Here is an 11,402-nt window from a genome sequence, read left to right on the forward strand (position 1 = left end):
AGAAAATGTACTCATAATATTGGCATGGAAAATATTATTACTAGTTGTAAGTAGGGTAGCCTAGTGGTTAGAGCATTGGACTAGTAACCAACAGGTTGCAAGTTCAAATCCTTGAGCTGACAAGGAACACATCTGTCATTCTGCCCTTGAACAGGCAGTTAACCCACTTTTCCTAGGCTGTCATTGAAAATAAGAATTTGTTCTTAACTGACTTGCCTAGTTAAAATAAAGGTAACATCCTTCAGGGCTTGGCATTTGAATGGGTGTATGATGTGCATTCTGAGAGCCAAACAGAATGGTATGGTGAGCGCAACAGGTAATAGAACCAAACAGTCAACATTAATTTAAAAAAAAAATCCTATTTGACATGTTCATTGCTTTCTTTTCCCCAGTGTGTGTTTGTGTTCTGTATTCATTGGTCTTGGGCATGTGTAGGCCAATAGAATAACATTATTTGTATTACACACACCATTCTGTGACCCATTCTCCAGCTAGAAATGGTTTCATACACCAGCAGCCTGGGAGGCTGGATGTGATTCGCTGTATTTATCAGCTTGCTCTCTCCCACAATTCAACAGGCACCAGAAGGAGAGAAGAAGAGGGCGACAGAAAGTATTTAAATAAATAGATTGTTGTTGAAGTACTACAATACAACATAAATAGCCAAAGCTAAAACGGGGAACCGTTGCAACACACTTTTGTTTTATTTTTATAGCTAGCTGGATACAGTTGCTTCCACGAAATGTGTTTGACTGGCTAAACTAAGTAGCTAGCTCAGCTCGGTTCCGGCCTAAAATAGCTCACGTTAGCTCCATTTTCAGATTTCGGAGAAAAAAAAACTATTCAAGTGTACATTACCACGTATGCAGATGTTCATCTAACGAAGTAAGTACCCAAATATACATTATTACAGATTATTTCATAAACACATAGCTAATGAATGTAGCTAGGCAGCCAAGTTAGCTAGCTATAGTAAGGTTATTTGGCTAGGTGAGCTAACTTGGTTGACCAGACCGCTAAATTCAGTATTACGTGTCGCCACAATATTAACATTTTGTTAACTAGCGGTTTACTACATTGATATTCAGCTGTCAATGCGAAACTGACGTCGGTTTTTAGCATACCTAGCTATGATTCATCATGTTACAGTCCTCTCTGAACGATTTACCAATGTAAACATGGCTAGTTAGCTAGATGGCTAGCAGAACTAAAGACTGTAGTAGGCCCAAATGGCTAACTAGTTATTAGCTAACATTGTTAATTTGGCAGCTGGCACACACAAGACCATGCCGTTTAACACCACGGCCAATTATTTAATAGCAATGCAATTAAACTGAACCAAAATGAAACAATTTCAAATATTTTGCTGAGGAAATCAGTCAATGAAAAATAAATACATTAGCCCCCTAGTCTATGGATTTCACATGACTGGGAATACAAATATGCATCTGTTGGTCAGACACCTTAAAAATGTATGCCTGCCCATACCATAACCCCACCACCACCATGGGGCTCTCTGTTCACAACTTTGACATCAGCAAACTTCTCACCCACACGATAATACACGTGGTTGTGAGACCGGTCAGACATGCTGCCAAATTCTCTCAAATTAAGTTTGAGGCAGTTGATGGTAAAGAAATGAACATTCAATTCTCTGGCAACAGCTCTGGTGGACATTCCTGCAGTCAGCATGCCAATTGCACGCTCCCTCAACTTGTGGCGTTGTGTGACAAAACTGCATAATTTAGAGATGCCTTGGCTTTCCCCAGCACAAGGGGCACCATGTAATGATCATGCTGTTTAATCAGTCTTGATATGCCACACCTGTCAGGTGGATGGATTATCTTGGCAAAGGACAAATGCTCACTAACAGAAATGTAAACAAAGATGTGCACAACATTTGAGGGAAATAAGCTTTTTGTGTGCATATGGAACATTTCTGGGATCTTTTATTTCAGCTCATGAGACATGGGACCAGCACTTAACATGTTGCGTTTATATGTTTGTTCAGTGTAGTTAGCTACCTATGATTTCAGGTGTGGTTGTTTGGATGGCAACTACTGTATGTGTTGTCAAAACATGACCTTCTGAGGCTAGAAACGTAATCAATAAACTAGCTGACTTTTTTTTTAAAGCAATGAGAAGGGCCTAAGCTACATATCTACCGATACCTAGTTATGGGCATTCATTCTGTTCATATTTTAAATGGCTATCTAACAACACCATTTAATTTTGAAACAGTGTGTAAATAATATTTAGCCAACAATAGCATGATGAACACTGTAAAAGAGACGTGTAAAGACCCCAGGTGAACGATAGCAGAAACCTCTTCAGAAAATGATTCAGCAATGTCACTGTGGTTGGTGACATTCATAGTTGTACCTACAAACAAATGTAGGTCTATTTTTAAATCCCCGTGATATTGCTATCAGATTCAACATGATCACATTTTTATTTTTTTTCTAGAGCAAGGGAATGCTGATGGAACGTTAGTCCAACTGAGTCACCAATTCTAGTCATGCAATGGTGAGTAATCACTTTGTACACTGTGCACAGATAATACATGGGTAAGCTTATCAGTAAACATCAGGGTGTGTCAAACGTCTGTAGAGGCGTGCCTGTGTTGTACCAGGATTATCTGCATTGAACGAGGGTATTGATTACCAATATAATGTCGGTAGAGGAACTGTAGGCCCACCCATTAATTATAGAAACACATTATTTGGTACGAGAAACACTTAAATTACTGTATTATGAAGAAAAAAAATAAAGTGGAACTGTAGTGATTTTTATTTGTGTTTTCTCTAAGGGGATGAGCGCTCTGCAGTGTGTATGACCAGCTGTCTCCAGCCTGATGGGAGGACTCTGTGGATAGCAGCACCGTCTTCAGGACTCCAGGAGGAGAGTAGCCGCCCCTGCCAAGGAGGGCCGTTCAGAATGAAGAAAATCAGCCTTAACACCATCCGCAAGTCCCTCAACATCAAGGTCAAGGAGGAAGGAGGGGGGGACTTTGTCATGCTCCAGCAGCCCTCGCTAGCGGCCGACTTCTCCAAGGAGGAATCGCTCTTCGGGGGCTGCTACACTAAAGATCTTGCGGGCTGCAACCTGGGAATTGGTGATGTGGGAGAGGAGAAGGCGGGACACAACAAGGGCCGGTCTAAGAGCGAGAGCCTGATGGGTTCGCTGAAGAGGAGGCTGTCGGTCAAGCAGAAGACCAAGGTCAAAGGTGGCTCATTAGCCATGGGGTCGGCTGACGATGATGACACCTTCTCCTCCTCCTCGGTCCCAATCAGCTTCAACGAGGTCAAGGCCCAGCGTCCGTTACGATCAGCGTCGCTCCGTAGCCACCATTACAGCCCGTCTCCCTGGCCCCTGCGGCCTGTCGTTTCAGATGAGGCCTGCATCAAAATGGAGGTGAAGGTTAAAGCCGTGGTCCATTCCCCCAGCCCAGACCTGAATGGCGTGAGGAAGGAGTTCCGCCACCATGACTTTCAGATGGAGAACATCTTCCAGGAGCCGCAGAACGGAGACCTGAACAGTGACAAACACGTGCCTGTAGTCCTGGGCCTCACGCCGCAGGACTACATTCAGTACACCATGCCTTTAGAGGAGGGGATGTACCCAGAGGGGTCCCACTCTGTCCCCCACTCCTTCTGCCTGGGCAGGTCCTCGCCCATGGAGGTGGTGACGGAGGCGGACAGTAGCTCCCTCCACGCTGACCACCAGAGTCAGGAGGACCAGGATCTGGTGAGTCTGAACCGGAACCTTCCAGCGGACCTCTTCGTGGAATCACAGTCGGTGAACGGCCTCTTCATCGGCTCTAACGGTGTGATGCTCCATAGCTGCAGGGACAGGGTCAACGCTCAACAACACCCCGCTCCTCCCCAGCGCTCCCCTCTCCTGCCCGCGTTACCCAGCAACATCATCTCCAGGACTTACTCCAGGTTCGGCGGGGCAGATGGCCACGTGGTGGCCCGGTTGAGGCAACACCTGAACTTTGACCTCGACTCTGCTCCAGGGGTGAGTCGGCTGTATGACTCAGTCCGGAGCAGTGGACCAATGGTAGTAACCAGCCTGACTGAGGAGCTGAAGAAGCTAGCCAGGCAGGGTTGGTACTGGGGACCTATCACACGCTGGGAGGCTGAGGAGAAGCTGGTCAACCTGCCTGACGGCTCGTTTCTGGTCAGGGACAGCTCGGACGACCGGTACCTCCTCAGCCTTAGTTTCCGCTCCCAGACCAAGACCCTCCACACCCGAATCGAACACTCCAACGGACGCTTCAGCTTCTATGAGCAGCCTGATGTGGAGGGACACACGTCCATGGTGGACCTGATAGAATTCTCCGTCAAAGACTCTGAGAACGGAGCCTTCTGTTATTCTAGATCTCGCTTACCAGGGTCCGCCACCTACCCCGTCAGGCTGACCAATCCCGTGTCTCGGTTTATGCACGTGCGCTCTCTGCAGTACCTGTGTCGGTTTGTGATTAGACAGTATACCAGGATTGACCTAATTCAGAACCTGCCTTTGCCCAACAAGATGAAAGACTACCTGCAGGAGAAGCACTACTGACTCGGTTGACACAGACGTGAGATGGGACAGACAACGTTAGCAACTTGCACTTTTGGGTTCAGTTTAAGAGATTCAACAAAGGTTTACAGACATCTGTAGTTTGGATACGATCGATTGGGTTCCATTGGCTCTTTGTTTGTGTCCAGGGATGTCCGAAATTGAACCCTATTATGTATGTTGTGCACTACTTTTGCCCGGAGCACTAGCTTAAAGTAGTGCACTACATAGGGTGTCATTTCAGATTGCCCTTTGGTTATTTTTGTTAGTGTCCAGTCCTCCGTTTCTCAGTTAAAGGATTGTCGCCAAGCCTCCAGAGAGACTTATCATAGCATCTCTGTTTTCCCAGTTATGGTTAAGTCATTGTGGCCACGCCTCCAGAGTGACATATCATAGAATCTGTCAGGAAGTGTGCAGCGTGACTAAGTTACAGCTAACAACATTTATCAGATAAAGGGTTAAGTCATTGTGGCCACGCCTCCAGAGTGACATATCATAGAATCTGTCAGGAAGTGTGCAGCGTGACTAAGTTACAGCTAACAACATTTATCAGCAGTGAGATCGAAAGATCAATATTTCTCTCCCCAGTTGCTGTAGTAAACTGTAAACGCTAGAATGGCAAGCTCAGCCTTCTGAATAACGTCAATGTGTTTTTGCCTTCTGACTGAAATGTACAGATTTAAAATATACATTTCATTTAATTCACGGCAGCCTTTTAAGATGTCAAACCCAAGCCAGCTTTTAATGAAACCATAATGAAATGCATATCCAGTCAGATATTTTTTACATTTATTCTTCATTTGGCTATTTATTTTTGAAACATCTCCCAACAACTCTAAACACAGTGGGGCATATCTTTTGACAAACAATTATTATATATATTTTTTTTGGATTAAACAATTTTATCCTCTTAATTTCTGAGTTCTTAAAACAGGGTTAATTCAACCTTATTTGTCATCCATCAAGTTGGTTAATGACAACTGCTAATAAGAAGTGTAAGCTGTATGTGGGTGCATGTAGACATCTTTCTCTCTCCCACTATAATGGTACTATTAGGAAAGATACAGGCTAGTTTCTATGTCGTCATGCACTTCAACTTGATACGCATGCGTCAATATCATCGCTTTTTAAAGGAAAATATCAGTAAGTAATTAACTTGAAGATAAACCTTTATTAACTGCTCCTTGTATTAGGAGTGTCAGAAAAAGCTGCCCTATGCTTAGCTCTGTGTGCATGAAGGGTGTTTGAATGGTCAGACGCTGTAGAGACCTGGGCCAACTCGGTACACAGGACGGGAGTATCGACTGTAAAAAGGGGAAGTCTCATTTTCATTTCTAGACTAACATTTATCACTAAACACATTTTAAGGAAACCTTGTGAAAGGGAATCTCAAAAATGGGGCTGCTTAGGTCGAGGCATTTGCGGGGGGGGGGGGGGGGTCAGAATAGATGATTGGATCCCCTTCCTCATATTTGGGAGGTCGCAAGGAGAGTGGGAGGGGAGATGTACATGACAGAATTCCCTCCCAGTGCAGTAATGTCCTGCTCCATGGAGAATGAGATTGAGGCTTTTGTGGGAAGTTTGCCCAATGACTTGCATGAGTGATGTCACGCTGTCATACTCTCGACTTCATGGGCAGTTTTCCAGTTTGACATTTTAAAATGGATCCACTGTCATGCTTACTGTCAATGTTAACCTACATATTCACAGTCTGGCTGGGCTGTTTTGTATCAGAACAAAAGGGACAGAAGAATACACTGTATGCTATGCAAGTGCTTTCTAAACAGATACTTTGACAAGGAATCATAGGTTTACATATGTTAAAAGGATCTCCGACAACTTTGGTAGGTAGATATGTATAGTCTAGGCCTAGGTAGTAACTATCTGTTGGTGTCTACGGTGGTTACCATGACACCCGGATAGCAGAGGGTAGATGAGAGCAGACGCTGGTAGATATGTATACTCTAGGCCTAGATAGTAAATATCTGTTGGTATCTAAGGTGGTTACCATGACACCCGGATAGCAGAGGGTAGATGAGAGCAGACGCTGGTAGATATGTATACTCTAGGCCTAGGTAGTAAATATCTGTTGGTATCTAAGGTGGTTACCATGACACCCGGATAGCAGAGGGTAGATAAGAGCAGACGTTGTCGGCATGTTTCAAAAGTGTTGCATAAAGATTTGTTGGCATTTTTATTGTTTTGAAATGTATAGGAATGAAGGATGTAGGGAATGATGTCAGTCTGGTGTAGAAGGATTGTTCTGCTCCGTTATGTCACCATCACCAGCTGGGTGTTCTGTGTGCAAGGACTTTCGAATATTCGTTTTATTTCCTGTGACTTGTGACATTAAACTCTGTCATTTTGTAGACTAGAAGGGTGTTTGTTACCTGCAGGTTACACCAGGGACATGGCTGTCTGTGAGAGGTTATACCAAGGGAATGGCTATGTGTGAGAGAGGTTATACCAAGGGAATGGCTGTGTGAGAGAGGTTATACCAAGGGAATGGCTGTGTGTGAGAGAGGTTATACCAAGGGAATGGCTGTGTGAGAGAGGTTATACCAAGGGAATGGCTGTGTGTGAGAGAGGTTATACCAAGGGAATGGCTGTGTGTGAGAGAGGTTATACCAAGGGAATGGCTGTGTGTGAGAGAGGTTATACCAAGGGAATGGCTGTGTGTGAGAGAGGTTATACCAAGGGAATGGCTATGTGTGAGAGAGGTTATACCAAGGGAATGGCTATGTGTGAGAGAGGTTATACCAAGGGAATGGCTGTGTGAGAGAGGTTATACCAAGGGAATGGCTGTGTGAGAGAGGTTATACCAAGGGAATGGCTATGTGTGAGAGAGGTTATACCAAGGGAATGGCTGTGTGAGAGAGGTTATACCAAGGGAATGGCTGTGTGTGAGCGGTTATACCAAGGGAATGGCTGTGTGTGAGCGGTTATACCAAGGGAATGGCTATGTGAGAGGTTATACCAAGGGAATGGCTATGTGAGAGGTTATACCAAGGGAATGGCTGTGTGTGAGAGGTTATACCAAGGGAATGGCTGTGTGTGAGAGGTTATACCAAGGGAATGGCTGTGTGTGAGCGGTTATACCAAGGGAATGGCTGTGTGAGAGAGGTTATACCAAGGGAATGGCTGTGTGAGAGAGGTTATACCAAGGGAATGGCTGTGTGTGAGCGAGGTTATACCAAGGGAATGGCTGTGTGTGAGAGAGATTATACCAAGGGAATGGCTGTGTGAGAGAGGTTATACCAAGGGAATGGCTGTATGCATGTTTTAGCAAGGTAAACTCTACTTGCTTGAAGATGAAGCCACGTTTTTGGGCACGGTTCCTCACCGGTGAATTTCCATTGTTTCCCCTTACTAATATTGTCCCTGGAATGACGGCATTAAAACAAGTCACAACACACAGTCCAACGTATGATTTCTCCTGAGCACACACAGGTGGGGTACCTGTTAATGAAATGAACTGAATTTTGTTATTATGTCTATGGGATACAAAGGGTAAGACAGCAGTTTCATCACTAAGACTGTTGCTAGGTTATCAAGGAACAACGATGACTAGAATGTGGGACATTGAATTGAAGAAAACAAATGTGAAATGAAAATGTTTAATTGTTTGACGAATGTATGCTTAGTTGTATTTTTTAAAACATTTTATTCAGGGTCCGGACAAAGTGCTTGAGGTGCTTAAAGTAATTGAATTTGGCACTCTGAAATTCAAGTACTGGAATACCTTGAAAATCAGACAATTTCTCCAGTTGGTACATGAAGTATTTGATCAAATATGTTTAAGAAAAATATGTATTTTTAAATGTATTGGTCTTGCATATTAATTACCAGGCAGAGTACAGTGTTATTTCCTCACGTTTGGCGCTCTAGTTGCCAGGTGACCACACCAGCCACTCAGCCAGGCTGGTGCAGAACTGACTGATTTATGTCTCACTAAACGTCACATCGATAGCTAAAACGCTGGGCAAATGTAGATTAGATCCTGCCTTTTGTGCGTATGGAACATTTCTGTGTTCTTATATTTCAGCTCATGAAATATAGGACCAACACGTCACATGTCGGGTTTTATATTTTTGAGGTTTACCTACCTTAAAAGAAATGTACCACTACATCACTGGACCCAATCAACCCATACCGTGTAAGGTGCAAAACAATGCGTCAGACTTTGACGTGGCGAGCATGGCTGAATCGGCCCTGAAGAGCCTCATGAAGGGCGGAAGACAACGCTGCACCCTGCACCGGCGCCAGTTCTACATCGTGACCTTTTTTCTCTGTAACAACTTCCAGAGCTTTTTGTTTTTACCAACCGCCTCGTTCGCGCATCGCCAGCGAAATTCATCTTTATTAAGCAGCCGCCGTGCTCCTGCCGTTCTGGTGGCCATTCAGGTGCCGTTTCCCCTCACACAGCCCACCCAACCTTCTCCCGACCCGCGACTCTAGAGCTGCCATTCAGGTGCCGTTTCCCCTCACACAGCCCACCCAACCTTCTCCCGACCCGCGACTCTAGAGCTGCCATTCAGTAAACAGGATGCTTTGGCGTAGCTATTAAGTCGTAGATTCCCAAATGCCCAATTTAAAAACACAATAGTCCTAAAGCTGGAATTGTGTAGTAATGTGAAATGTGTTCACCATTAGGCATTGCCCAAAACTCTGCTCATCACTACTCAAATTACAACAGTACTAACTTACTGTTCATGTATGTAATACATAAGTAGAGAAATAATGTATTATTGAGTAGAATTTGTAAGGTAGTGATGAAATAGTAAGTTGTTTTTTTCCATCAGGTTGTGGTGTTATACTGCCATCAGGTGGTGACTAGAAGCAATTGCATAAAAGGAACTATTACAGATTGATGACCCTTGAAAATAACTATTAGTGCTTGAAAAAGTACTTAAAGGTCCTTGATTTTGACTTACCACTGTCTGTACGAACCTTGATTTATTGTGTGGCAGAGCCAGGCAAACAGGTCCCCAATTGGCTAAACTCTCACTGAGACTTTATTATGGGTGTTTCTTTGCTATGATACTTCAGTAGCCCCGTGACTTGTGTTGTTCATTATCACTGAGTCATTGCCTTCTTATGTGTGACTTTTAGAGGTTGATGCTTATTCAAACTGCTGAAGCATTTTTTTAAATTCATAAGTTGTTTAGCAGTTGGCGAACAAGCTTCACCCATTTTATATTGTTTGTTTGTTGCGCATCTCTGCAAATGAAGGTGATTGTTTACAATGATTTGGTAAATACCAGTTTTTATCCCCATCTTGTTTATTCTCGCTTCTATCATGGACATCTTTGGTACAATTGAAAAAAAAAATGTTTTTTTTGTTTTTGTGTGTTCTACACATTTGTGTTACTTCATGAATATGATATTGCCTTTCTTGTATTAAACTATGGGGAAAGAGAACGTCGCCATTTTGAAGTATGTACACACAATGACTTTTATCACCTTGGGAGAACAAAGTAGATTTTTGCAATTTGTAAACTGTTTTAGTCAGTTAAAATCATTAGCTATTAGTAAGTCCTTTTTTTTAGAAGAGAACCAACGTCAGTTTACATTGTCTTTTTCTTTTGAAAAATAAACGATTGTGATTTATTGCACATTTTGGATACAGTTGAAGTTTTTGTATAAATTATAAATAAAAACTATATTCAGAGTCTGTGGTAATATATATATTTTCTTCTATTTGCTTCCAGTGTTTTAGAGAGAACACCAGAGTAACCGACGGTCCAGTGTACTTTAAAATGAACGGGTTGTTCTACTTTATCGCCTCTGACCACAGAACATTGGTTGTCCAGTTTCAGTTAATTCCCCAACGATTCTACATGTTGAGCAGGTGATCACTAACACACGGTGGCCACCTGCTGTGTTCCAACGATTCTACATGTTGAGCAGGTGATCACTAACACACGGTGGCCACCAACTGTGTTCAACCGTTGGTCTTTCATTTAGCAGATGCTTTTATCCAGAGTGACATACAGGAGCAATTAGGGTTTAGTGCCTTGCTCAAGAATACATCGACAGCTTTTTCACCTCGTCTGCTCAGGGATTCAAACCAGCAACCTTTTTTTTTGGTTCCCTGTCCAAAGCTCTTAACCGCTAGGTGCCCAGCCACCATCTTTATTCACATAGGCAGCCCAATTCTGATCTTTCCCCCGTCCCCACTAATTTATCTTTTTACCAATCGGATCAGCTCTGAAAAATATCTGATTGAAAAGATCTGACGTGATTGGTCAATATACCAGTGGAAAACAAATATAAAAATGGGGCTGCCTGCATGAAGAGCCTAATTCTCATATAGTATCGAGTGAAGGGCCAAACAAAGACTTCTCCTTCTATAATAAATGAAAACACAGAAGCTCCTTTTCTGACAGTACACTCAAATGACCTTCATCTTTTATTCGTCAATCATGTGTGTTTTTGAAGTACAAATCGAGCTGTTTGGTTGAGAAGTCTGCTTTCCACACATACATAATCAAAGACTTCTGTCGCGATGCACTGGGTGACTTCTGTCACGATGCACTGGGTGACTTCTGTCGCGATGCACTGGGTGACTTCTGTCGTGATGCACTGGGTGACTTCTGTCGTGATGCACTGGGTGACTTCTGTCGCGATGCACTGGGTGACTTCTGTCACGATGCACTGGGTGACTTCTGTCGCGATGCACTGGGTGACTTCTGTCGTGATGCACTGGGTGACTTCTGTCGTGATGCACTGGGTGACTTCTGTCGCGATGCACTGGGTGACTTCTGTCGCGATGCACTGGGTGACTTCTGTCGCGATGCACTGGGTGACTTCTGTCGCGATGCACTGGGTGACTT

General features: G+C 43.6%; 1 protein-coding gene across 2 annotated transcripts; it reads left to right on the top strand.

The window, feature by feature from the left end:
* The first annotated feature begins 520 nt into the window (after positions 1-520).
* LOC115130090 (suppressor of cytokine signaling 6-like) lies at positions 521-10,237 on the top strand. Of its 2 annotated transcripts, XR_010464036.1 has the most exons (4): positions 521-885; positions 2,467-2,526; positions 2,810-7,090; positions 7,122-10,237. XR_010464036.1 is itself a non-coding variant. In XM_065019268.1 (3 exons), exon 3 carries the CDS (start codon positions 2,833-2,835, stop codon positions 4,567-4,569), a length of 1,737 nt encoding a protein of 578 aa, XP_064875340.1. In that variant the 5' UTR covers positions 521-885; positions 2,467-2,526; positions 2,810-2,832; the 3' UTR covers positions 4,570-10,237. The 2 variants fall into 2 exon arrangements, 1 of the variants encoding a protein (XP_064875340.1); XM_065019268.1 differs by having other exon boundaries at positions 2,810-10,237.
* The last annotated feature ends 1,165 nt before the right edge of the window (positions 10,238-11,402 follow it).

This window comes from Oncorhynchus nerka, linkage group LG6, assembly GCF_034236695.1.
Source record: "Oncorhynchus nerka isolate Pitt River linkage group LG6, Oner_Uvic_2.0, whole genome shotgun sequence".
Classification (NCBI taxonomy): Eukaryota; Metazoa; Chordata; class Actinopteri; order Salmoniformes; family Salmonidae; genus Oncorhynchus; species Oncorhynchus nerka.

What these genes read in the sequence shown, in the direction of transcription:
- LOC115130090 (XM_065019268.1), top strand. Translation starts at nt 2,833, where the DNA reads ATGACCAGCTGTCTCCAGCCTGATGGGAGGACTCTGTGGATAGCAGCA.